Source organism: Pezoporus flaviventris, unplaced genomic scaffold (genome assembly GCF_033815535.1).
Source record: "Pezoporus flaviventris isolate CSIRO_AGI_PZ_B2104156 unplaced genomic scaffold, CSIRO_AGI_Pfla_v1 ptg000043l, whole genome shotgun sequence".
Lineage (NCBI taxonomy): Eukaryota > Metazoa > Chordata > Aves > Psittaciformes > Psittacidae > Pezoporus > Pezoporus flaviventris.
In genome coordinates this window covers 915,583-938,740 of record NW_026892591.1, presented here as the reverse complement: position 1 = coordinate 938,740, position 23,158 = coordinate 915,583, and the positions used below count along the sequence as shown (strand labels likewise).

The 23,158-nt window shown below is 44.6% G+C and overlaps 2 protein-coding genes across 9 annotated transcripts in view; both read right to left on the bottom strand.

The window, feature by feature from the left end:
* The window catches only part of SF3A2 (splicing factor 3a subunit 2), a 161,021-nt gene that overhangs the window by 50,539 nt on the left and 87,324 nt on the right, over window positions 1–23,158 (bottom strand). The window lies entirely within an intron of this gene.
* DOT1L (DOT1 like histone lysine methyltransferase) overlaps window positions 1–23,158 on the bottom strand; it is a 67,882-nt gene that overhangs the window by 30,454 nt on the left and 14,270 nt on the right. For 5 of the 6 annotated variants that reach the window (XM_061466774.1, XM_061466771.1, XM_061466775.1 and 2 more), the window contains exons 2-8: window positions 20,692–20,735; window positions 18,925–18,999; window positions 16,824–16,887; window positions 14,890–15,118; window positions 11,932–12,026; window positions 9,016–9,078; window positions 1,140–1,195 (exon numbers count right to left, since the gene is read on the bottom strand). In XM_061466774.1, coding sequence (XP_061322758.1) covers window positions 1,140–1,195; window positions 9,016–9,078; window positions 11,932–12,026; window positions 14,890–15,118; window positions 16,824–16,887; window positions 18,925–18,999; window positions 20,692–20,735 — 626 coding nt within the window. Of the gene's footprint in view, window positions 1–1,139; window positions 1,196–9,015; window positions 9,079–11,931; window positions 12,028–14,889; window positions 15,119–16,823; window positions 16,888–18,924; window positions 19,000–20,691; window positions 20,736–23,158 lie in introns of those variants that run through there. The other variant, XM_061466777.1, reaches the window with a different exon arrangement.

Below are 23,158 nucleotides of genomic sequence, written 5' to 3'. Positions count from 1 at the left end.
ATGGGGTGGCTCCAACGGGAACTCATCAGACAATCTGCATCTCTCTAGATGGAGCTGATGCTGAGCAGTTGGCCCACTCGGAACAAACACCAACACCTACCAGTTGTGAGCAACAATCTCCTCCTTTTTGAACTTCTACATCACAGAGCAAAGGGAGTGTGGATCAGCAGGCACACCGTTAGCTGCACGCCATACAAAATAAACATCTACCAGCATTTCTGCATGCAGTTAGATGTACTCCAGCTAAAAATAAATAAACCAAATTCCATTTGCTCCAAGGAAAGCTGCGCAGACAGCCGAGGAGCGTGGATTTGGAATCACAAGCAACAAAGCAAAACCCCGCTATGCAAAGCTGGGCCAAGCCTGTCCACAAATTAAAAGGCACCTCTAGAAGTTTAACTGAGGTAGGGAGCAATGCAGGAGTCATCAGCCGGGCAGACGCCTGTGTGATGGGGTACTCTTAAAAGAGGGTGTTGGAAGCAGTCCATAGATTGCCACAATGCCGAGGACTTCCAGAGAGCCCTCTTGGACAAGTCTTCATTCCCCCACACAACAGGGTGGCCCAGAAGGTCATACAAAGACCTTTTTTGTTCCATCCATAAGGCTGGAAATGCAAAGCCTTTAAAGAGGCAGAGTACGTTACTGCTTTAGCCAATTTACTCCCTTGCTACTACCATCAAAAAGGAGTCAAATCCTCTGTACAGATCCTCACAGAAACAAATCTTCAACACAATCGGCTCAAATGAATTCCCAATTTAAGTTAGAACACACTCACTTGGGTCTTTTTAATGGCAAGTGAGCCTCGCAGTATGCACCAATAGCCAAAATAACCAGCGTTTTGCCAGAATCACTGACTTGAACAACAAGGATATGCAAAACAAACAAGAGGCTGATACTTCTCTGCAGAACCAGAATTTATCTTGGATACACCCTTGTATGTATTATCATGGGACAGACATTTAAACCCATTCTTCTAGTCAGAAAACAGGATCTAAAGAGGCCAGTATAAAACTTGGCAGATACACTTCTGGTATTTGCTATGGAAATTCTATATAAAAAGCTGGCCAGCCTCCCAATTTCCATTATACAAACTCCCAGATATTCAGTTCATAAAGCAGCATTCAACTGCTGCACTGTACCTTGTGTTTGCAATTCTCTCTCTCCATTCTTCTGAGAGGAAGTCACCTCTTTCCAGCTGAAAGAAAGACAACACAAAAACACACACACACACAGACGAGTTAACATCGTTCCTTTCTGCTCTGGAGCAAACATGTTGTACTAACTCAGGGGTGCCTCTGAAGTAAGGCCAAATGAAGGCTTTAGGAGATACCAAGGAGATGAAGCACCCAGAGCTCCTCAGGTCCTGGAGGTGGCCTCCCCTTCTGCTCCCACCCTCATCTGCTCTCCTGCCATGGGATGAACAGGGAAGGGTCTCCAGGTATCACTGATGCCCTACAAGGACTGTGCTCCATGGAGAAGCCAGCAATACCCTGCAGCACCCGCAGCAGAAACCAGAGCCCCCTCAAGACCCTGCTGAGCCCTGTGGTTCCATCAGACCCCTCAGAGTGGGAACCAGAGCACAGAGCCATGGTGCCTGCTGCAAACCCTGCCTCGTAATTCAGGCTCTTGTTGCAACAGATGGCAACCTCTGATCTTCCTGTGGTACTAAATCTAAATCTCACATGTTTCTAACACTTTGATGCTGGAAATCAAGTGACGTAAAGGCCTTATTTGAAAGTAATTCTAGTTATGACTTCAGTACCTTTCTGATGAAACCCCATCAAGTGCCAGGTTAATACCTGCAGCTCCATAGCCTTCCCACCATTAAGTCATGCTTTTGAAATGCCAGAGGAATCTATGGGCTGTTTTGCTGTGCCCCAAGTAAGGCAGGAGAAAGGTTGCGGGAGGAAGATAAGAGGAGGAGAGAAAAAACAACATGCAACTGTATAATTAATGACGATGACACACTTTGAAGGCGCAGGTAAGATGATGGCTTAGATCAGAACCTCAGGAACATCAAAACAACACAAAGTGACTGCTCTAGAATCCCTTTTCTGCATATATTCTTTAGTATGGAAAGAAAGGAGCATTTCACATGCCAGCACTTAGCGACAACTCAAACAGAAGTGCAATGCAGACATGCTCCAATACTTCGAAACCCTGCTAGCTGAGCCAGGGTACCTGTCCCAGAGAAGCACTAGAGCCTGCTTCCTTCCATTGTAGCCTCCCCTTCCCAGCAGAGCAGTCTGATGCTCTAGTGGAAGGTGTCCCTGCCTGTAGCAGGGGGTTGGAACTGGATGAGTTTTAAGGTCCCTACCAGCCCAAACCATTCCATGATTTTATGATTAAGGAAAGTATCGAGGGTTCTCAGGCAAGAGATCAAGAACTTTGCAAAGAGCCTTAAGGGTCAGACACTAAACATGCTGAAAACAGCAGGTCAGAACAACTGAAGTTACTCAGTTCTGCCAAGCAGGTAGGCTGACATAAGATTTTCAACCAGAATTACTACCTGCATTTCCCACCTGCTGCTAGGGGATGCATGCTTTGATATCCCTGCTACAGTAAAACCAAAGCATACATTGGAGACTGCACTCACAGAGATCCAACCTAACAACGTCCTGCTAGATACTTCCAAACTCTAAAGGGGAAACTCAATGCAACATCAGAACAGTTCTAAAGAAGACTGAGTTCTTCTCACCTTATATATAGAAACATTTATTCTGGAGCTCTAGATGCCCTATTTGTGAATGGAGACCATCTCTAGACTATTTATGAGATAACTTTGTCTCAAAGTCTTATCTCTCTGGTAGTGAATAGCTTCATGGTTGAGCAACCAAGAGACAGTAGAAGAAAACCCACATGTAAGGCAACTGTATTTATTTTACAACCATTTTTGCCAAGTCAGCTGCTCTGTTGCACTCCTCCCCACCACTGGTGTCTAACGTCTGCACGAGGTTTCCAAACGCCAACAGGAGAAAGAAAAGAAATGGCACAATAATAAGGAAATGTGATTATAAAGCCACAGCTCAGCAAGAGAACAAAGAACCAGCGGAACCTGAAACTGCTTGGAAATAAAAAGCTTCATATAAAGGTCTTGAAATCTAACCTAAATGGCTGTTACGCTTTATTTGGATCCAGTCACACTCTATGTTTGTCCTGCCAATGTGGTTAAGAGCACGGTTATAACCAAAATCTCTGGGTTTTAACCCAATATAACACATGGAAACTGAACACTTTTTCCTCTGTCTCCTTTTGCAAGATACAGCATTTTACAATTTAAATGCAGCACAGCCCTGTTTCAACCCATCTATTTTTGTATTGGAACACTACCCTAGCTCATACTTAGCCAAGAGTTGAGGGGAAAATCTCACCAGGAAAAATACTGGTGTACAGAAATAACCAGATGGTCAACTATGGTTGGGAGAAAATTGGTTATTTTCTCCCCTCTGGAAGGAAGACAGCAATTCCTGGATCAGTGCTCTGCCACAATCAAACCAGAGCACAGCAGCTACCTGATTGACTCCTCCTGATGACCAGTTTCTTCACTTACTGTACTTGGGGAGCAGTGATTAATAAATGATGGAGTAACAGGAGGAAAATAGGACCTTCCCCATCAACTGACAATGGGAATCCAACAAAACTCCCCCCAAATCCCAGTCAACTCTGTGCTTTACAGTCATTATGAGAGCAAAACAAAAACTGGTAAGGAACCGCCAAGGGCTGCAACAGCTAAACCAGTAGAAGAACACGGTCCCTTATGGTCATGGATGGAGAAGGTGGCACGCCAGTGCAAAGCAGAGGTGACAGCCACAGGGACACCCTCAATCTCTTCCCACCAGTGTCCCAACCCCCATCCTGTTGCTCCTCTTGCTGCGAAACTTAATCTCCTTAGTGAATAATGAATGGAAGGGACCATCTGTAATGCAGATATTTTCATCTGATTAGACAATGCAGGAGTCGTGCTTTATCTAAAAGGATAATTAGCTCAGCGCAATCCGCTTCACAGAGCTGCCAGCCCGCATTAGTTCTAAAGTTAGAAACCAAAACAGGTTTCTCTTCAGGTTTTTCTAACAGATAAATGTGCTCTACAGAGACTGCAGAAATAGGCACAGCAGCATCTGTGGCTCTTCCTGTAACTCGAAGAAAACTGGCAGGCCAGAGCCTGGGGGAAGCAACAAGAGGTTCGCTCCAGCGCGTGTGCGTTCAGCACGTACCAGAGCGACAGTTCCTGAAGGTCAAGCCTTGGTGGCATGGAGTAGAGCTCCACTCCCAACCCAGCACTGCCCTGGGATCTCTCTGGTAACGGCTCTGTTTGACCAGCTACACAAAGCCATAAATTCACACGCAGAAATGTCTCATTCCAGCAGCCTCCATGCAAACACTTGGCTCACAAAACCCACTCATTTCTGCCTGGAAAAGTACACAGGGTTATTTTTAGGTTCCTGTTCTTTTCAAAAATAACTGGAGGCACGAATCCAAACCTCCAAAATGTGGCATCATTTCAAAGCCACAGGGGACATTTGGAGGGCTTTTCAAATACCAAAACATGGACTTTCCCGCTGAAATAGGGCATTCAGAACTATCTGGGACAAACAGCTCTCCTGCCCTTTCCTTAGCTGCAGTGCACTGCTGAGCAGTGGTAGTTTTTAAGTACAGGTAATGCCAGTAATCCCTACAAAGCAGCAGCTGGCACCAGGCAACAAGAGACAACTTGTACCCAAATCACTGCTTTTGCTCAGAATGGAGGTTTCCAGGACAACAAGCCAGACAGAGCACCCCAAACTCAGTCAGAGACAAGGCTGCAAGCTTACAGATGCCAGGCTTATGTTGACTGATGCACAACAAAACCCACCTCTAATCCATGGGCTGACCCACAGAGTATCTGCAGCTATTAGGAGCTGCAGGGGTTTCCTCTGAGCAGGCAGCACACGTGTCAGAGGTGTCCAGCCAGCAGGAATCCCAGCCTTTAAAAACGCTGACCTGGTGTTTCCTGCACTTCTTTTGAAGACCCACTGCTCAGACAAGCTTTTATGGAACAGGGGAAGGTCTTCTGTTATAACCTGAGCAAGCAACATCAAAGCAAACCCTTACCATCAGCAGGCCAACGTGTGACTGCAGCCACCACCAACTTCCCTTGCAGAGACCTACTCTAACCTACAACTGGAAGAATCCCGTAACAGGCCATAGGCACTGAGGACACACAGCTTGCACCAGGGGTACCCCTGAAAGAACACTGCAGCACTTTCTGCTCCATGGCAATTAGCACTGTGCCCTAGATACCTGGAGACGGCTCTGATTTTGAGGCCACATGAGGATATGTACAGTCAGAAACCATGAAAACCCATCTGCCTCTTGTGATACCGCTTTATAATTGGATGACTACACATGTGCAGAAATTCCCCGAGAAAGCCTCTCTAATTATCTAGGCCTAATAACCTCTGAGAAGTCTCCTGTTTCCTTCAAACAACAGTTTTCTTGAAAAGAAGGGGGTAAAGCTAATCTTGGAAACTTCTCAGTTCCATGGGAAAAGAAACAAGATGGTCAACGGAGCTGAAATAAAGTGATGCGTGCTGGAAGTGGGACATTCCAGTCCGAACAGCTGAAGCAGTTGATGATGGAAAAAGCCCTGAAATACTTCATTCTATCTGAATGCAGAAGACTAGCAAGGAATATGATTATCCCTAACCCATCAGGAATTAGACATCAACAACCACACGACCATAGCACAGGGATGTAAATATTTCCACGTCGAAACATTAGCATTGACTGTAAAACCTGAGGAAGATTCTTATCAGAGAGCATTACTCTCTTGGTTTAGTTTGGGGGGTTTTCCAATTAGAATCCTGAGGCTCAACAGCTCATCATTTAAAATGAAACCCAGTTCATTTAACAGGATTATGAGATACAGTTATCTCCAGTAGCCGGAGGTCAGGAGACTTACAGGCCAACGTACGATGAGCAACCTGCCTCCCACTCCTGTCATGCCCCAAATGGATCTTCTCACTCCAAAGCTGCCATGACGACCCATTACCAGCAGCAGGGGCTCTGCAGAAGCCTCAGGGATCCAACATGCCTCAGGACAGTGCTAGAAGCTGCTGGAGAAGTTTTACCCACAGTTATCATCTGAAAGTGACTCTCAGTGATGAGCTGTTTTACTGAAGGTATCTGCGTGCACGTGACAGTGTATATTTTGCATGGAACCACGTCCCAAAAGAGACTTTTCTTCTATGACTGTGGACAAAGGAGAGTGGAAAGACACCTGGAGGGTTTATTTTAAATGCTGTCACTGAGCCTTGCTCATCAGAATTCACATGTCCACGTTCAGAACTTCCAGCACATGCTGGTGGGGAAGGCAAGGAGGTGATTCTGATGGTTGCAGAGCTGGTATGGGCAATCAACTGCTGCCTCACCAGAAAGACAAGACTTTGGACAAGCCCTTTCTGCGAGAAGTCAAAAATCCATTTGTATTGGAAAGCTGTAGAAGGCTCTTGGCTGTTACAAGAAACAACAACCCAAAGCAGGATTTGCTGCTGCCTGACGTACCACAACCTTTCCAGCAAGGCAGTGGAAGTCAAAACCATCATCTGCGTTATTCAGTCCAAGCTGCAGGTGGGTTCTAAGACTCCTTGCCTCAGGACTTAGGCCAAGCTTCCCTCCTCCAACATAGGTTGCCCAAAGAAATGACAAATGCCCCATCCCTGGCAGTGTTCAAGGCCAGGTTGGACACAGGGGCTTGGAGCAAGCTGCTCCAGTGGAAGGGGTCCCTGCCCATGGCAGGGGGTTGGAACTGGATGATCTTAAGGTCCTTTCCAACCCAAACCATGCTATGATTCTATGACTGCCTGAAACATTAGAGTGGAATTCACAAGTTCAGCTCTTCTGGTGACAGACTATTCCAATTTGTGCTTATTTAGTCTACAACATTGGGAATTTTGGGACTCCACTAAGCATAATGAAGGAACAAAGTTGTTTTCCAGAAAGATAAAGACACCGAGTTTTCAGTTTCATGCCTTCCAATGTCTCCTAGCTGCATTATGTTTGCTCTCTGTTTAACCAGAGTCACGTATAGAAAATGTTGTCTAAAGAGTTACTGAAGAAAATAAACTGCTTGGCAAAAGCCTTGGGTGTTTGAAGAAGCAATAAAAACTAAGGAAAATCTGCCCTGTGCGTCTACATGTAAGCAACCAAAACCTATTTCAAGCATCACTACAACATGGTGCTGGAAACAACTTTCCTTACGACATGCAGTGCTCCAAAGGTTCAACTCTTCCCAGAAAGGCAGAAAAGAGAGCTTTTACTCTAAACCCTTTTCAGAAAACAGAATTATAAAAGCCAAAGAACCTAGCAAAAAATAAATAGCTTTGTTTCACTGTAGTACCAGACTCTGTCACTTGGAATGCGCAATATGGAAATGCCTACGGCAATCAATATGCTTTCAATATTTTAGTCCAAGTTCCTATCCTACTCTTTAAATTACACAGCTCATAAGCTGAGTATCTTCAGGAATAATTCCTTTCATGTAATGCCAGCTGGGTGACACAATGGAAAAATGCCATATGGCCACTTCATGAAAAGTAAAGCGTTCACAGTGTTTCCACAGCAGGAAAGAGTTAGCAGCCCAATATCAATCCTGCTACAAACTAGTCCCGCAGCAGGCCCAGCATCCCTCTGAAGAGGATCACGCTCTCCAATAAAGGCATTCCAGGAAGAAAGTGCAAAGAGGCAGGTGGCACCATCCCCTTCTGCAGCCTGCTTCCTGAAGGGAGAGTCGTAGCAACCTTCCTCACAAGATAAGCCCTGTAAAGAGCACCAGGGATCCCAGAAGACCCAGAAAACTGGGAAATAAAGGCTGGCCATTTGATCCCACACTGCTGGAACGCCATGTGGTTCAAACCATCCCAGTAACAGAGCAGCAATGGCTCTGTACAAGAGGAAAATGAAGCAGCAGCTCCCCAAGCACTTGCTCGCACTTGAACTGCAATCCTCACTGCTAGCTGCAACTCCGAGCAGGAAAGTGACCCAACTTCTCTGGGCAGTTAGGGAACAATCCTGATCCATCCAGCCTCTTCTGGACCACCAGGAAGTGGGTTCCTATTGTACTATGCCTACGTACATTTCCTCACTGGGAAATGATTAACTGGGGAGCAGGTTTTCTTAGCGACTTTTAAGAAGGGGGAGAAAAGGAAAAGGGGAAGGAATGACACAAAGCTCTGCACATGCTTCACACTGTCATTACAGCGTAGAAAACACATCCACAATGATTAAGTAACATTCGGAGGAAAGGGAAAGCCATTTCAGCATGTGTCCCCAGCCCCAAGGGGAGAGATGCCCTATGATGACCCATTTACCCCTCCCCTGCTCTAACTCCACCTTCAGAGCACCCAATTGCAATCCTTTCCAGGTCAGAACCAACCATCCATCATCCTTCCTGAGCCCACAGCCCACCCCTACCCCCCAGTGCAAACCATCTATCTTGAATTGGTCCTGGAGCTCTCTGCTTTAATCTCAGCATGCTGGGATTCATCCAGAACTCAACCCCATGCTCCCCGAGGCTGAAACCACCGCCCTCCCATCCCCTCCAACACCAGGTGACCACATCTTCCCCTTTTGTTTCTAGCAGGAGATTTCAGAAACCCAAGGAGGAGCTGCCACTTTCAACAGTCTGCCCAGCAGCACCCCCACACCATGGGGAGAGCAGGGAGGGGAAGCCAAAGGCTATTTAATACAAACCAAAGACACATGGCAGCCCCCCTTAAAACGATAACATTTTAGAAGAATAAATCTTCCAAGAGCTTCTGAGAAGACCTGAATGTGTTCCCAATAACACCATACCACATGTCAGGCGAGACAAAGAGAGGGGCCTGGGAGGGTGTCTTGCAGAACACCAGCCTGGGGGTCAAGATAAAAGCCAGGAAGCACATCTGACTCATTCTGGCTGGTGAAAGGCTGAAGAGGGCTTTGCAAGTTCTATACATCAGCATGGATCACAAGGTTTTTCAGCTGAATTTCACTCACTGTGTATTCTGCGTGTTTCTTCCCATACCATTTCATCCACTTTCTGAACTCTCTGTCCATCGTCTAGAAGAGGAAGGAAAAACAAAACCACCTCTTAGGACATCTTGTGTTACCACTCACATCACAGTCAAAGGAGATGCAACTCTGACAGTGTTCACAAACCCCCAAGACTTGCAGTTTTGTTGGGTTGGGGTTTTTTTTACCATTAACACTCAAAAGATAGGCAGACACAACTACTGTAGTTTATTTTCCTTAAAACCTTTGGTTCATCAGGGCCAAGTCAAAGCTGGCATCTTCTCTTCCCTCTTTTCATCAAAGTTACATGTTAAAAATAAGGCAAACTGAGTTGACACTGCTCAGCACTAAAAGTGGCACAATCTTAAGTAGCTCCCATGTTGTGGTACATAATCCACAGTGAGTAGGAGGCACTGAATGCAGCCCAGCCTAAGCCCAGACAGCAAAGGAACAAACAGGGTAAGGACAGGCCTGCTGGGGTGAATGAGAAAGCAGAAAGTGGCATGCAAAGCATTGCAACAGCAAACAGAAGCAGCATCACCCTTGCTGGAGCAACCAGGAAGAATGCTTCAAACTACAAGCAGCTTCCAGTACCTAAAGGGGCTCCAGGAAACCTGGAGAGGGGCTTTGGACAAGGGCCTGTAGGGACAGGCCAAGGGGAATGGCTTGAACCTGCCAGAGGGGAGACTGAGATGAGCTCTTAGGCAGAAGCTCTTCCCTGGGAGGGTGCTGAGGCGCTGGCACAGGGTGCCCAGAGAAGCTGTGGCTGCCCCATCCCTGGCAGTGTTCAAGGCCAGGTTGGACACAGGGGCTTGGAGCAAGCTGCTCCAGTGGAAGGGGTCCCTGCCCGTGGCAGGGGTTGGAGCTGGAGGAGCTTTAAGGGCCTTCCAACCCAAACCAGTCTGGGATTGTCTGTGAAACTACATCTAGACAGAGTCGGGCTGCAGAAGATGGAAGGCTGCTACTACCCAGCCAAGTAGCTGGCACCAGTCTTCCATTGCCCAAATACAGAAGGAACCTAAAAACCCAGACATCGAGACAGCTTGATGCCTTACAAATGTGCATCTTCCCATTTACAAAATCTTGTCCCATTCTCTATACAGTGACAATATGCAGTCTTTGCTTTAGAGTGGCAGTGAGGGTCCAGCTACACCTATACAACACATTTGACAATGAAACTCAAGTGTCTTGGAAGACTGAAAAACCTCTGGATCTTCAGGATTTGACTCTACATATGGGAGGGCCCAGATCTGGAGGTAGCAGGGAAAGGGGATAAGGGAGAGAAGCACAGCAGGAATTCTGGCTTTACATCTTGGAGATGGTGGAGACCTCCATCAGCAGGTCAAGTAAACCAGTGCTGACAGCTACGTTTTTAGGATTCTTTATGTTTCAAAAGCACTCCAAAGCTTAGCAAGATAAATCAGAGAAATCTTCCAATTTTTCTCATATTTCCTATGAGCTTACATTTTACTGGGTTATTTAAGACAACTTCACTAAAACAAATCCATCACACACTTTCTCTGTAGCTGAAGCTTTTCAAAGTCATCTGCATTCATTAGCATTGTAACCAGAGATGTGCGGCCACAGCCAATCTCAACTAGAAACTTAATCCAATCCCCTCCACAAACGGTTGTGAGAGGTGGGGAGGAAAACTGGTGCGTGACACACAGCACAAGGCAGAGGAGCTGAGCACAGGCAGCTTCACGCGTTCTGACACAGCAGCAGCTGTGTCGCTGGTAAATCTGACAGGACAGTGTCTATAACCAGAATAATGCAGAGTATTTTATGCATCCCATAATCTTATGAAATCCTGCTGTACTTCTGAGGCTGAAGGTACTCCAGGAGTTAATACTCTTAACACTCAGTTTGCGGGCAGATTTTTGTTTGCTACCCATTTTCACTTAAAGCCCTTTTTGCACAATGACATAAAGGGGTATTTGTGCAAGTGAGGATTTAGCTTTCCCTCTTTAACACTAATCTTCACATTTGCTATTAAACACAGACAGGAGTCCAGGCTTTGCAAGTGACTCCCTAATGACACCAGAACGCTCAGCAGTGCTCCAGTTGGAAATTTCCACTGGGTCATTGCAGGGCAAACAAAATGGAGTTTTAGATCCTTGTCTGATCCTCTTTGCCACTGTGCAACTGTATTTTTGCCTACACTACTGAAAAAGAGGATCAAGGATTTACTTCTTTTCCCCTCCCTTCAGAAGGTATAATTTTCTAGCCTGTACAGACTGAGTCAGCTTGTTTTAACAATACAGAGGCATATGGCACTGCTCAGTCTACTGAAGAAAGTAAACTTCTTATGGTAAGGCATGACTAACCTTTATTGTTTGCCTGCAGCTCATTTGTCTTCCAGGTTTGCCTTGGAACTGATTATCTTTGCGTCTCCCCATTGGCACAGAATTAGAAGAAGTGTGAAGAAAACTGCCTGTCTGACTAAACATTATGGTTTTCTTACAGTAAGACTTCATTTTGGGGCCTACTGAGCAGTTATTAACCAGGTATCCCATAACCAGAGGTCTCATCAACTGCCTGCAACAGTTTAATAACTAAGCTGAACTTCAGCCTTAGGACACCAAAAAGGGGCACCACTATCGAAAGCGGAAACTTAAAACGTTTAAGTCTATTTGTTGGGTGAATTCATTCCTAGATTTGCTTAACGCCATGGTCTCTGGAAGCCCTGTATTAGAGTCACTTCAGACACAAAATGAGTGCAGGTTTACATGAAGCTTATACCGCACTTCCTTTTGAACAGCTCCTGGATCCAAGAAGCAAAATAAACCAGGAATGAAACTCAGCTTTTCTTCCTGCACAGCACCTAATAGTAATCCAGAACCACTGAGTGAACCTTCAAATAAGACATATACACACAACCCACTTCAAAACCAACCTCACCTCAGCATATTTGGCTGGAATATCAGCTTTCTCCACACCATAGTGATGTTTGCAGTTGGTGGCTGCAGCCACTTGAAGCACCACCTGACCCACACCTGCAGGAAAAAACCACATCAGAGAACAAGTTTCAGTAGAAAACCACTGCAAGGGGAGGAAAAGCTTTTACTGGGAAAGGCAACAGGAAAAAAAGAACAGGATATGTGTGGGACTGGACTTGAGGGTGCAATTTCAAGTCCCACTTGTGTCTGACAGTTTCCATGTGAACTGAACTCTCAAGTGAAAAGCACATTCAAGGCAGCGTCCATTATAAAAGCCAGTCCCATTTCCCTCCAAGATGTGAAATACTAAGAAGCTGGTTTTCAGGAAAAAGGCTTTAAATTCTAACTAGAAAGCAAACAGAGCAATTACACTGCTCTTACAGAAAGGAATTCCTAGCATCGTAGCTCTGAGGTTTACATTTTTCAATATATTGAGTACTTCTTATGATAACAGCATCAGGCTACAGCATTCACAGCAATGTCTGCCTTGATAATTGTGAATGACTATGTTTAGTAACTATTAGAGGCTCAGTTTTACAAATTCACACAGGTTTTGCCCACAAATTTGATATGCATTTTACCAAATCTTCAGGTTTTACACTGTAACTCACCCTTTAACTAAGTAATTGAACAAGCAGTTGGATAAGCACAAAGCACACACTAAAGCAATGTCACTCCACATCTGTTAAAGCAGCCACTTCACATTTTCTTTCTTAAACCACCCAGTATCCATCAACAGTAGGCTGATGCATCCCTTTTTGTCTCTGACTAACACAACCCCTGTTCTTGTCTCATCAGTGCACTCCATCATTCTGCAGATGACCACACGGGAAAGGAGAGTGAGCTGAAGAGGTTGGCCTAGTTGCATGGAAACATACTGCTGGTTTCCATCCCGGCAGGAAGCAGCACTGGTAATTGAAGGGGTGGAACTCCTGCATGTAAACCATTATCACTATAATGCTCTCTGGCACAATGAGAACTGCAGTGCTGACAGGGAGGTTTGCTGTTGGAGGTTTCTGGTGGCTTTTGGGGTTTTTTTTTTGCCAATTCCCATTTTGCATATGCATGCAGGTTTGATTCACATGCAAATATGGATGTGCGCATTTCTGCAGGGGGGAGAACATGAGCAATCAAAAGGTCTGAGGCAGAACTGTTTCACTGTTTCTTATGTAAAGAGCAAGGAGGACAAAGACGATCAAGAACACACTGCATCTTTAGACATCACATGATACAGCCTCAGAAGTGCCCTGGTTTTGGTCAAGAAGCTATTAATCTTGTCTTTGGCTTCTCTTTTTACAAGAGCCCAACTCTGTTGTTATTTCAGTTTGCCTAATGATGATCCATACCTCCATCAGTTCCTCCTGGCATCACCCACAACACTAACAAGCACAGCCACAGCATCCTGGCTGGGTTTAGCCCTGCGGTTCAGCCACTGCTGCACACATGGAGTTATTGGAATGACACTGAATTTACTGATAGAAATAATATGCTGTGACAGTGTTTTCATTTACACTGCACTCCGTGCTGCATGGGTCACAATTTACAGGAAGTTCACCCTTTCAGTACAAACTCAACAGCTATTTCTCTGGGTTTTAATCTAATCCAAACATTCCAAGTCCAAGGCTTCCGAATTTAAACCATTCCTTTCATGCAGGCTTTTGAGACTGTGAATTTTTGTACTGTTGCTCAACCTCCAAGATGACAGTGGGGAGGTTTGCAATAAATACTTGATTTTATTTCTGATGATAGCAGCTAAAAGCATCTAACATTTGAGCTTGTTAATCAACAGCACTACAGGACTTCAGATACGATCTTCTTTAACCTTCCTGAACAAACAATTGTGAGCATCTACATTTTCTACCAGATGGAAAACAATTCGCCAGGTCCGATGCTTTTCTAAATGTCTCATCTGGAGTCACTGAAACAGGAAATTTCAGACCTAAGTCCCACTGAGGGGGGAAGTAGAGGGTCAGAAAATACAATGAGAAAAATCACTGAAGATCTCTGACTGGAGATGTATTCAGTTTTAGGGGGGAATGGCAGTCCTGCTGCACTGGAATTGAAAATACATTTGGTTTTAAACAACTGAATGTATTTTAAAACATTTCTCCCCAAAGCCCTGTATCATACCAGCAACAAAACCAAAACACACTTCATTTAAAACTTTACAACCCATCCAGTGAAAGGGGAAATTCTTGTTACTCCTTTCTGCTCTGAACCAGGTTTTAGCAACAAACAACATCATCATCTTACTCAGTACATCTCTTCCACATGTGTTTGAGTCATATCTGGTTTCTCTACCAACTAGAAATATCTATTTCCTTTCAAAACACTAACCTCCTCACAAGATGTAGTTGGAGATTGTAAGCTAGAACTTGTGGGGTCTCACAAGGCAGCTGTTAAAGAAAACTATAAGGGCTTTTCACACACTGAAAAGTGTGTCAGAGGGGAAAAAACCTGCCTAATTTTCAGCTCCTACACCAAGAGTTTCACACTGGCACAGGAAGGGTCAAGAAATCCCATTTTCAGATATGAAAGGCATGAAGTGAGTCCACTGAAAAGAGATGAATCCTTAGAAATGGAACTGCTATTGTTATCTTTCAAGCATCATTTTTAATACTGTATACACGTATCTGCCAACAGCACCAAAACCCAGGAGTTTTCTGTAACAAGGGTTTATTGCATTGGTAGGCCAACATTTCCCTATCACCACAGGGAAGAATGTCTGGGATGTCTGTTCGGTCTACTTAATCCTGCCATAAAAAGCAGGAGCATCATTGGGGATTATCTAGAAAAGGTGCTTATCCTGTAACACAATCCTTAGTCCTGGTTCACTTTCCAAACATGAATTTCATCTCTTTTTGTAATAAAGAAAAGGAAAAAACAGCACGAAAAACCACTTCAGTGATTGGTCACTTACCACTGCCCAAGTCGACAAACAAATCATCCTCTGTCATTTTAATTTCATCTATCATTTGGGCCACTAAGTCAAAGGAAGTTTCTCCGTAAACCTCTGGGGAAAAGGGCTCATAGTTGTTCAGCTTCTCAGGATCAGTCACCGAGTGGTTATACACCTGCTGCAGGATGTGCCGGAGGAGCCCGTTGGAGGGACGAGTGTTCAGTTTCATCGGTTGGGTGGTTCCCTTCCACTAAAGGGAAAGAGCAGGAAGAAGAGATGAGCACAATGCAAGTACGAGGAAACATCACCACGAGGCTGCACTGGCATAATGCAGAATAGAGGCAGAGGAAAGACGTTCTAGCAGGGCCTGTTGTGACAGGATGAGGAGTGATGGTTTTAAACTGAAAGAGGGACATTCAGGCTGGATGTGAGGAAGACATTCTTTACAGTGAGGGTGGTAAAACACTGGCATAGCTTGCCCAGAGAGGTGATGGATGCACCATCCCTGGAGACATCCAAGGCCAGGCTGGATCTGATTCTGGGCAACCTGATCTAGGTGAAGATGTCCCTGCTCATTGCAGGGAGGTTGGACAAGATGAACTTTGAAGGTTCTATCCAAACCATTTAGGATGCTACCATTCCCTCTCATCCCCTCCCTCACTGGGATGCTCTGCAAAGACAAAACCAGTGAACACCACTAAAGAAATCACATAACAAAGACTGTTCTGTATTTTGCCTCACCTCAACCAGCATACGATTTTAAATATACCTGCTAGAAATAGGTGGGAAAGGGGAAATTAAAGAGATATAAAAATCAATAGGCTGTGTAGTGTAAAGCTTAATACCAAATATAGTTGGAGTAGCTGTAAAAGCCTGTTCACTCATCTCTTTATGTACTGACCATCACTGAACTGATGTTGACTGCATTGTCCACAGTAAGAACAGTTCCTGTTTCTTTCAGGAACTGTAGGATGGGAGGGATCTATGTACTCAAACAGGGAGTGGCAGGAAAGAGATGGAAATCAAGCTTCCTTTCTTTCCCAGAAAAAAACCCTGTCCTATCCATAAAAGGTGTTTTTATAATGATCCCTTTGATAAGGAAAAACAAACAAAACAGGGACAACTGCAGGATCCCACCTAAACACTCCTCTGCTTGAGGTTCAAATGGCAAAGCCAAAATGAAACCCATCAGGTCTGTGATCTCAGTCAGTAACTGCAAATGCTGATTAGCTTACGATTTTTAGCTACTACCCAACATACACATGAAGGCGCTGAACCCAAACAAGCACAAGTTTTAGGCAGTTGTAGGCCCATAAAACAAAGGAAAGCCTGGCAAAAATACCCTTGTTCCCATATAATGCACATTTCAAGTAAGTCCCTCGAGCACAGCAGAGCAATAAAGCCACGTATATTTTCAAACTCAAACAGAATAGTAACATTAAGTCACTGCTTGTGTTTTGCTTCCTCCATCTCAACCATTTATAGGGGTAAGAAAACCTAGAAGCTATAAGGCACAGATTTCCTTGTATAAAAGAAAATCTGTATGATAAATTCCTTTGAAACATCTAGACATTAAATGCAGAGAAACCTTTTGTTCCCCCTGAAGGTTTTGGCTACTTCAAAGTGCCAAAAACATGGTGCTGGAAGCAAGCACTCAGGACCAATAGGTTAAAATCTGCACTTTGGAGGGGAAAATTGTTATTTTTTTTCTTTCCTTCCTATAAGAATGCCCCTCCAGTACTAACTGCTCAAATGCCCAGGTGTGATCAAGAAAAGAAGGTTTAATACCAGACTTCCTAAGTCCTCAAAAGAATGGAAGTGCTGAAGAGTGGTGTTACAACTGACTACCGCACACAATCCAGCCCTAAGTCACTGCCTTCTGGGTATCATTCACTGCTTGTGAATTCCAACCAGCTGGATAAAGGTTGACGGTGGTAACAAAGGTAAATACATACCAACTGGTGAATGCTATCGATGGCTCGGTTGTACTTGTCACAAAGCCTCTGCATGCTCTCAAAGCTACAGGGGGAGAAAGAACACGGGGTCAGTTAAAACCAGAGCTCTAAGTAGGTGGTTATTTAGGGTTTGTCTCCTGCAGAACGTAATATTACACACACAGCTTTAGGACTTTGTATACAGTTTCCTTTATAAAAATTCCCCCATAGTCCAGGAGAACAGGAGAATTCCTTAATTAATGGAAAAAAGACCGAACTCAAAGTATGGTTAATTAGGAAGTTTTGTATTCTCACAGACCATTATTTCTTTTCCATATGCTCAGCTGCACAGAACATCTGTAAATTCTTCTCCTTTGTTCCATCATCTCTCCAGGATAACCAGTCCTAGAAATTAACTCTGGAACTGAAGCTGCAGACAGAGCCAGGACACAATCTAAAATGTCACCCATTAGGAAAGCACGCTGATTGCCTCACAGGCTGCTTGGGATTACAGGCAATTCAGGCAGATGCCTTAATGACAGAAGCTGAGAGGATTAAATAAATTCATCTCAGGCCAGGGAAGAAAAGATATTATTGGGAACATCATCTGTTAAGTAATCAGACCACAAAGCAGCAGCAAAAAAACAATACAAGGAGTTACAGGAATCATGGCCATCCCCAAATCCAGAGAGGGGCCATCTCAAGGAAGTGGCTCTTCAGTCTCTTGTGATCCTCATCACTGCTATACTCCTCTACAAGTACTGCTGACTCCCACTTCAAGCTTTCAACTGCCCCTGCTTATTTCCATGTTAAGACAAAGCAAGAGGCTGAAATGGGTTTTTGCCTGCACAGCACATGCATTTCCTCCACATCCATGTGGCAGTCTATCTGCTACAAGTAATTTTTCTGATGCCTTTTTTCAAAGGAAGTATAAAGACTAAAGAAAGCCATTTAGCGCAGTTACAGGTTTATGACTTCCTTGAAAAGCTGCAGAAAGGTGAGCAGGGTGTGACTTCTGGGAACAGATGGGTTTCTCTTCTACTGTTGCCAACCACACTGGCACTGCCTAATTAAACATGCCCAGTGAGGATGGCAGAACTACAGAAGTTACAGCATTGCAGTCACTGGGAGTAAGCCACAAATCCCAATCAATAGATTTGATGACAAGGGATGCTTGACCCCGATTTCTCCTTTTGATCTCTCAAGAGGAAGAGAGGGACTAACAAGTCTTACAATGAAACAATTAAAACATAACTAAGAGAGGAGGAAAGCAATACCTCAGATCATGATTCAAGTCTGGGGCTCAGAGCAAGAGCCAGTGATTAATGACAGTGATTCAGTTTCATCTGTAAGCCTCGTTCTGTAAGTTCAGTCATGCTGTGGACTTGCAGAAATTCAGTCTTTCCCATGAATACAATGAAGGAGGTTTTTGTAAGCTGCAGCTTGAGGGTCATCTCTTTCTCCAGGCTCAGTACAGCCAAGTCAACACACGGAATCTCAGGCACAGATACACCTCAGGTCAGACTGCCCTGCTCAGCCTCAAGGCAAATGCCACATACTCTACATTCATTTTCAGCTGTTTGTGGAACAGGTACTAAGTGTAACTACAAGCACCTTAAAATTACTTCTTACTCTCCACAAGACCAGTGTGAATAGTCGGCCTTTTAATTTAGCCCCTCACCCAAAGAGCATCCCACTTGCACTGAGTCTAGAGGAGGGATGGGGAAGGTTATCCTCCCACAGGCACGACGCTGACTGACAGTGCCATTTTCTAAACAGGAATTCTGAGTTACTACAAACGTAGAAACCTCCGTGCCATTCACATTCCTAACACTGGACACAGTCCAACAGCGCAGATACCGATCATTGTTTCGGAGTGAGTAATTCCAACGTACACCAGAGCTCAACTCTACTGTGTGGAGTTTCCAATTATGTCCTTAATCCAACAGCCTTTGCCAATATTGCTGTTACACATTTCCTACCAAAATAACTCTGCGGAGTCTGAAGCCAGCTCTAAAAGAAAACTGCAGTTCATAGTGTCTAAGAATAACCAGTTACAAACTGATTCATTATAAACCGCGTTGACCTGTCCTCCTGGTGGGAAAAAAACTATTCCTCTCACCTTTTTGTATCATAGTCAATTAAAACGTAGTTTTCCATGGCAAGCTTGAGATCTGGGATTTCTTCACAGACCCACCTGAAATGAGAAAAGAAATGACAGCATCTCCAATGAAGTATAACAAGGCAATCTGCCTCAATTCCAGAGTGGCATCGCTATACATTAAGACTGCAGCAGAGCTGAAAGACCACACTATTGTCAGGAGTAAGGCAGACATCCCAACTTGCTGATTGGAAAGCTGCAGGAGTTTGCATGTGTGTTGAATAAGCAGTAAGGTGCCCATAGACACTGGCACCAGTATAAAGCTCTTCAAATGGCACAACTCCAAAACAAGGTGATAAATGTAGTAAATGCATGTCAAAATACTGAAACTCGTGGCTGATGCTAATCTAACATAAAACATAATGCAGAAGAATGCTGCTGCTGGAACAAGCTTTGACAAAGCTGAATTTGGAGAAGATGCTTCCTGCAGCACACCAAAAGAATGCCAGTAGCCACTGTAAGGATATTCTCCTCCATGTAGTGCTTTAAACCACTTTTACACCTTAAATAACCCAACCTGAAACAGACTTTAGGATTTGGATTAAAAAATCTCTTTGACACACCGAGTTAGTAAAACCCTGTATAGAGCTGCCATTAGAAATGGACAGTGCACATCTACTTCCAATGCACCTGACAATGGCATCTCACAGAAGAGATCTCCACCCTTGGAAGGTAGGAAGAGTAACTCCTCTCAGAGATAACTTAGAAGCCACATAAGCTTTGCCCACACGTTCCTCCAAAAGCGTCAAAGAAACCTCAGAGCAAATCACTTAATGAATTCCAATATGGACAGCAGTTTCTTCTTCACTCACCTTGACACATGCTGCACTATTAAATCAGTGAAGAAATAATAATGACTAGAGCTCATTCTGGTCATTTTTGGCCAAGAAAGGTTGGACCATATGATCCTTAAGGTCCTCTCAAACCTCATAGTCTAGGATTTCCCTAAAAAAAATGTTAGGGCTCTAATCTCCACAAGTTTTTTTCTCTTGAATTACAGGAATGGGCACTCAACAGGCCATCATCTACCATGGCTTGAAGAGATAAATGCAAATACCTCTTTGCATTCTTTTACCCACCGCTTTCCTAACCACATACGAGTTACTTCACAAAGGCAGCATGAAAGCCCTCTTAACACATTGTGTGCACTGCAATCAGGCTTAAACCATGGTTGTGAAACATTCCTTTGGCCCAACTGCCTGTGCTGGGAAATGCTCAGACTTCCTACTCTTCATATTAGTCTTTCACCTTTATCCTCCCGTTTTCCCCTTACTGGTGAACTCTATCAGCAGGATGAAGAGGACATCATTCCCAAATAATGCAAATTCCTCAGTGCTGCGACTTCACAGCAACAGGGGGAGAGGAAACGGTTGGGAAGAGGATGTGCAAGACCAGAACTTAACACATCATGCCAATGATGTTCTCTTAGCCTTGCTTTTCTCAAGATCAAGTACAGACTGCCACAAGCACCAAAGCTGAATATCACTGTATCACTTACCACTATAATCCTGTTCAAAAGAGCATAGAATATGGCAAATTTAAACAAAGTCCACTTGACAAGGAGATTTGCATTGCAACAGTATCAGTTCAGCTCAGAAAATAATTTAGAGCTGCTAATTTACAGTTATAACTGCTGCCCTCCTTTATACCTTGTCTCAAGATACCCAGGCACTGGGATGCAGCAAGACAGAGGGAAGGGTTCTCGCCACGTCTGCCTTGAACACTTACCGAATTGTCTCAATAATTTCATGAGCAGCATCATGGTGTTTGTCCTGAAAGAGAAAGAAAAGATGTTTTCAAAGACACATCCTTGTGCTGTTTACCCCAACGTTACAAGAATCACAATCCTTTCAAGAGTACAGGTGGTGAGCATGCTAGCAAAGGAGACTTTGATTGCCACCCAAGCCATTAAACCCATCAAACGATCCCTCCCACAAAATTATAAGGCCTAATGAAATACATTTCTCAAGTTTCTATGGACTAGCAGAAGATTTACATGAAGGAACTGTCATTCTACTGATTTCTTTGTCACTTCCTGAAATCAGGAATTGTGTAGCTGATACCCTTGGTAGGCAGTAGGCACTTGACTGCAAGTTCCACAAAGAACAGCTGATTTCATGGCCCTAGCATCTGGTACATGCTCCCATCTCCATATGGACACTAAGTTTCTAGCACAGTGAATGGCTTTCTAAAATAAAGCATCAAATCAACAGTAGGAGTGGAGATCAGCATAGGAAGAAACACCCCCACAGCACACACACGCACACACACACAAAGGAGGCCCAAGTACACAGAATAATGCAGCCCTTTTCACGACCTAAAACCCAAACCACGCATGCACAAGTCACATTCAGACTTGTGCATTACAAGTATCCACCAGACGGTGAGGCACAGCTCTGTTGACTTCCATTTGGGAGTTTACTCAGGAGCAACAGAAGCCCAGGTAAGTTTGGCACAAGCCATTCCCAACTCGTGCTAATGAAGCCCTGGGAGGTACATGTAAGATACGCACCATGCCACAGAAAAACTGGGAGTTACAAGGGGTTTTGTATGTATTGTTGCATCCAGCTTGTGAAGCCTCAGTCACCAGACTCCATCTGCACAAAGCTGAGGTTTATTTAGTGACTCTGTTTCTTGTAGTGGCTTTGACTTTCTATTAGAAGTCCAGCATCTAAGGACCTTCCAGAGCTAGAAGCGTAAAGGCTCGGTCATTCTCAAATCACTCCCCTTGTCTTCTGCTGCAGAAATGTCATTTCTATGGAGTTACTGGGGAGAATTCCATAGCAAAGGGTGAGACAGGCAACAGAAAGCAGGGGACGGAAGGGAATGGAAAAGAGAAACACTAATGGACAGTTAGAATCATAGAATAGTTTGGATTGGAAGGGATCCCCCCAAAGCTCATCCAGTCCAACCCCACATCTTCACTTAGATCAGGTTGCCCAGAACCACATCCAGCCTGGCCTTGTATGTCTCTGGGGATGGTGCATCCACCACCTCTCTGGGCAAGAAGCTATGCCAGTGTTTTACCACCCTCACTGTAAAGAATGTCTTCCTCACGTCCAGCCTGAATGTCCCTCTTTCAGTTTAAAACCATCACTCCTCATCCTGTCACAACAGAACCTGACAGAACGTCTCTCCCCATCTTTCTTACAGGTTCTTTTTAAGAACTGGAAGGCTGCAATAAGGTGTCCCTGGAGTCTTCTCTTCTCCAGGCTGAACAAGCCCAGCTCTCTCAGCCTTTCCTCACAGGAGAGGCGCTCCATCCACCCCATCATTTTTACGGCCCTTCTCTGGACCCCCTCCAGCAGGTCCATGTCTTTCCTGTACTGAGATCTCCAGAACTGGTGACAGAAAACAGCTGGGAGTACATCTCTCTTCAAGACATACAAGGACATGAAAAAAGCCTTTTCCATCAGTATCACAGCTTTCACATTTGCATGAGGAAACAGATTTCTCCTTGTATAATTAGTTTGTATACTTGGGATCAGCCAGTCTTCTAGAAGTTCTCATTCTGAGCAACACAGCCTTTTAGATACCCGATTAAAAATCTCATGACTGAGAGGAATAGGAAGGCAAACATTTCTGAAGTCTGCCATATTAAAGGTGGGAAGGAACCTATTTGATTAGGAACAGCTTTTGTTTTCAGAATGCAAAACCCCTGCATGGAGGAGTCACACAAGAGACTAATGAAAAGATCACAGAATCCCAGGCTGGTTTGGGTTGGAAGGGACCTTAAAGCTCATCCAGTTCCAATCCCCTGCCATGGGCAGGGACACCTTCCACTAGAGCAGAAAACCAAAACATTCCAGTTACTACATCCAAAAGGAGGAGCAGCCAACAGAAAAGCAGCGAGGACACTCGGGATGGAATGCAGGAAGCTGGGTGTTAACCTTGGTGCTGTTTCATACCAACACGCCAATGCCATCCGTCACAAACCACGCAGAACACACCTGGCGCTGCGCCTGCTCCCGTCTCTGGTGTTCACTCAGGATGTGGGCTGGGACAGCCCAAAGCCAACAGAAACCAACAGCACCAATAAGCTCCCCCAGCTGAAGCTCAGAGCGCCGGGTAAGTCATTCTAACAGGGAATCTTGGCCTAGAAAAGAGGGCAGCAACTGGGCTCAACCCTGCTCCTCACCGTCAGCACCCATCTAGGAGAAAAAGCAGACAGGAGAGGACTTCTCTTTCTTTCTGT